A 2,500-nucleotide genomic window follows, 5' to 3' on the forward strand; every position below is an offset into this window, starting at 1 on the left:
TAAACGTTAGCTCCTCTTTTAGCCCTTTATTCTACTTTTATCCTGATTTAAAGTGCTCATATTATGACACGCCCTCATACTCTGCTTCTGACTGGCTAGTAGTCCTTACCTAGGTACTGTCAGGGCACGCCCTCATACTCTGCTTCTGACTGGCTAGTAGTCCTTACCTAGGTACTGTCAGGACACGCCCTCATACTCTGCTTCTGACTGGCTAGTAGTCCTTACCTAGGTACTGATCATGTAGTCCTATACCTGCTGCTGACTGAGCGTAGTAGTCCTTACCTAGCTACTGAGCATGTAGTCCTTACCTAGCTACTGAGCGTGTAGTCCTTACCTAGCTAGCTGGCATGTAGTCATACCTAGCTACTGAGCATGTAGTCCTTACCTAGCTACTGAGCATGTAGTCCTTACCTAGCTACTGAGCATGTAGTCCTTACCTAGCTACTGAGCGTGGTCCTTACCCTAGCTACTGAGCGTGTAGTCCTTACCCTAGCTACTGAGCATGTAGTCCTTACCTAGCTACTGAGCGTGTAGTCCTTACCTAGCTACTGAGCATGTAGTCCTTACCTGGCTACTGAGCGTGTAGTCCTTACCTAGCTACTGAGCGTGTAGTCCTTACCTAGCTACTGAGCGTGTAGTCCTTACCTAGCTACTGAGCGTGTGGTCACCTAGCTACTGAGCATGTAGTCCCTACCTAGCTACTGAGCATGTAGTCCTTACCTAGCTAGCTCATGTAGTCATACCTAGCTACTGAGCATGTAGTCCTTACCTAGCTACTGAGCATGTAGTCCTTACCTAGCTACTGAGCGTGTAGTCCTTACCTAGCTACTGAGCATGTAGTCCTTACCTGGCTACTGAGCGTGTAGTCCTTACCTAGCTACTGAGCATGTAGTCCTTACCTAGCTACTGAGCGTGTGGTCCTTACCTAGCTACTGAGCGTGTGGTCCTTACCTAGCTACTGAGCGTGTGGTCCTTACCTAGCTACTGAGCGTGTAGTCCTTACCTAGCTACTGAGCGTGTGGTCCTTGCCTAGCTACTGAGCGTGTAGTCCTTACCTGGCTACTGAGCGTGTGGTCATACCTAGCTACTGAGCGTGTAGTCATACCTGGCTACTGAGCATGTAGTCCTTACCTAGCTACTGAGCGTGTAGTCCTTACCTAGCTACTGAGCGTGTAGTCCTTACCTAGCTACTGAGCATGTAGTCCTTACCTAGCTACTGAGCGTGTAGTCCTTACCTAGCTACTGAGCATGTAGTCCTTACCTAGCTACTGAGCATGTAGTCCTTACCTAGCTACTGAGCATGTGCTACTGCCAACAAAGATGTTCCAGCAGTGTGAGGTCTCACTCTGTAGCTAAAACAGAGACCTGAACACAGGGTGAAAAGAGGAGCTGCAGCAATGAGCAGAACAACTAAAATATGAAACCATGTAAACCTGTTCTGATACGACCTCAAAATACAGTTATGAAGCTGAAGATGAGCAGAATATGACTTTGTTCTGAAGTCAGTCATGTATTTCGAGTTGAAAGTATCAAGGAAAAGCTTCAACTTGCTTGTTGAGGATGCATGTAATCGTTATTTGGGCTTTTTCTTGTGTCTCCCACTGTCTCTCCTCTCATTTCCTCTCATCCTTTCACTGTCTCTCATCTAATGAATATAACATATATAATAATAAGCGTTGTTGTGTTGGTAACCGACCTTCATCGTCCTGAATGCTGGCCTGTTTCTCCGGGAGTTTGCCGCTCTGTTCTTCTCTTTTCCGGAGCATTTCTCTCTGGAAGCGAGCGACGGAGCGGAGCAGATCGTCGCCCCCGACGACGTCAGAGGGCGGTAAGACGACGCTGCAGTCCAAAAACCGGTTGATGGCAGACAGCAGATCCTGCCGCTCGTCCGCCTGGTACGCCGCCTCGTGGAAGTGCTGAGGGAGCGGACAAACACAGACGTTGGGTCTGGGTCTGACCCACATCCAGACGTTGGGTCTGGGTCTGACCCACATCCAGACGTTGGGTCTGGGTCTGACCCACATCCAGACGTTGGGTCTGGGTCTGACCCACATCCAGACGTTGGGTCTGGATCTGACCCACATCCAGACCCACATCTAGACGTTGGGTCTGGGTCTGACCCACATCCAGACGTTGGGTCTGAATGCTGGCCCCACATCCAGACGTTGGGTCTGGATCTGACCCACATCCAGACCCACATCCAGACGTTGGGTCTGGGTCTGACCCACATCCAGACGTTGGGTCTGGATCTGACCCACATCCAGACGTTGGGTCTGGATCTGACCCATATACAGATGTTGGTCTGGGTCTGACCCACATCCAGACGTTGGGTCTGGTGACCCAGATGTTGCTGGGTCTGACCCACATCCAGACGTTGGGTCTGGATCTGACCCACATCCAGACGTTGGGTCTGGATCTGACCCATATACAGATGTTGGTCTGGGTCTGACCCACATCCAGACGTTGGGTCTGGTGACCCAGATGTTGGGTCTGGGTCTGA

The 2,500-nt window shown here is 50.4% G+C and overlaps 1 protein-coding gene across 1 annotated transcript in view; it reads right to left on the minus strand.

Moving 5' to 3' along the window:
- Positions 1-2,500, minus strand: part of LOC144513748 (anion exchange protein 2-like) — a 20,977-nt gene that overhangs the window by 16,039 nt on the left and 2,438 nt on the right. The window contains exon 3 of the mRNA XM_078244925.1: positions 1,697-1,916. Within this exon, the coding sequence (XP_078101051.1) occupies positions 1,697-1,916 (220 nt within the window). The remainder of the gene's footprint in view (positions 1-1,696; positions 1,917-2,500) is intronic.

This window comes from Sander vitreus, unplaced genomic scaffold (assembly GCF_031162955.1).
Source record: "Sander vitreus isolate 19-12246 unplaced genomic scaffold, sanVit1 ctg333_0, whole genome shotgun sequence".
NCBI classification, from domain to species: Eukaryota; Metazoa; Chordata; class Actinopteri; order Perciformes; family Percidae; genus Sander; species Sander vitreus.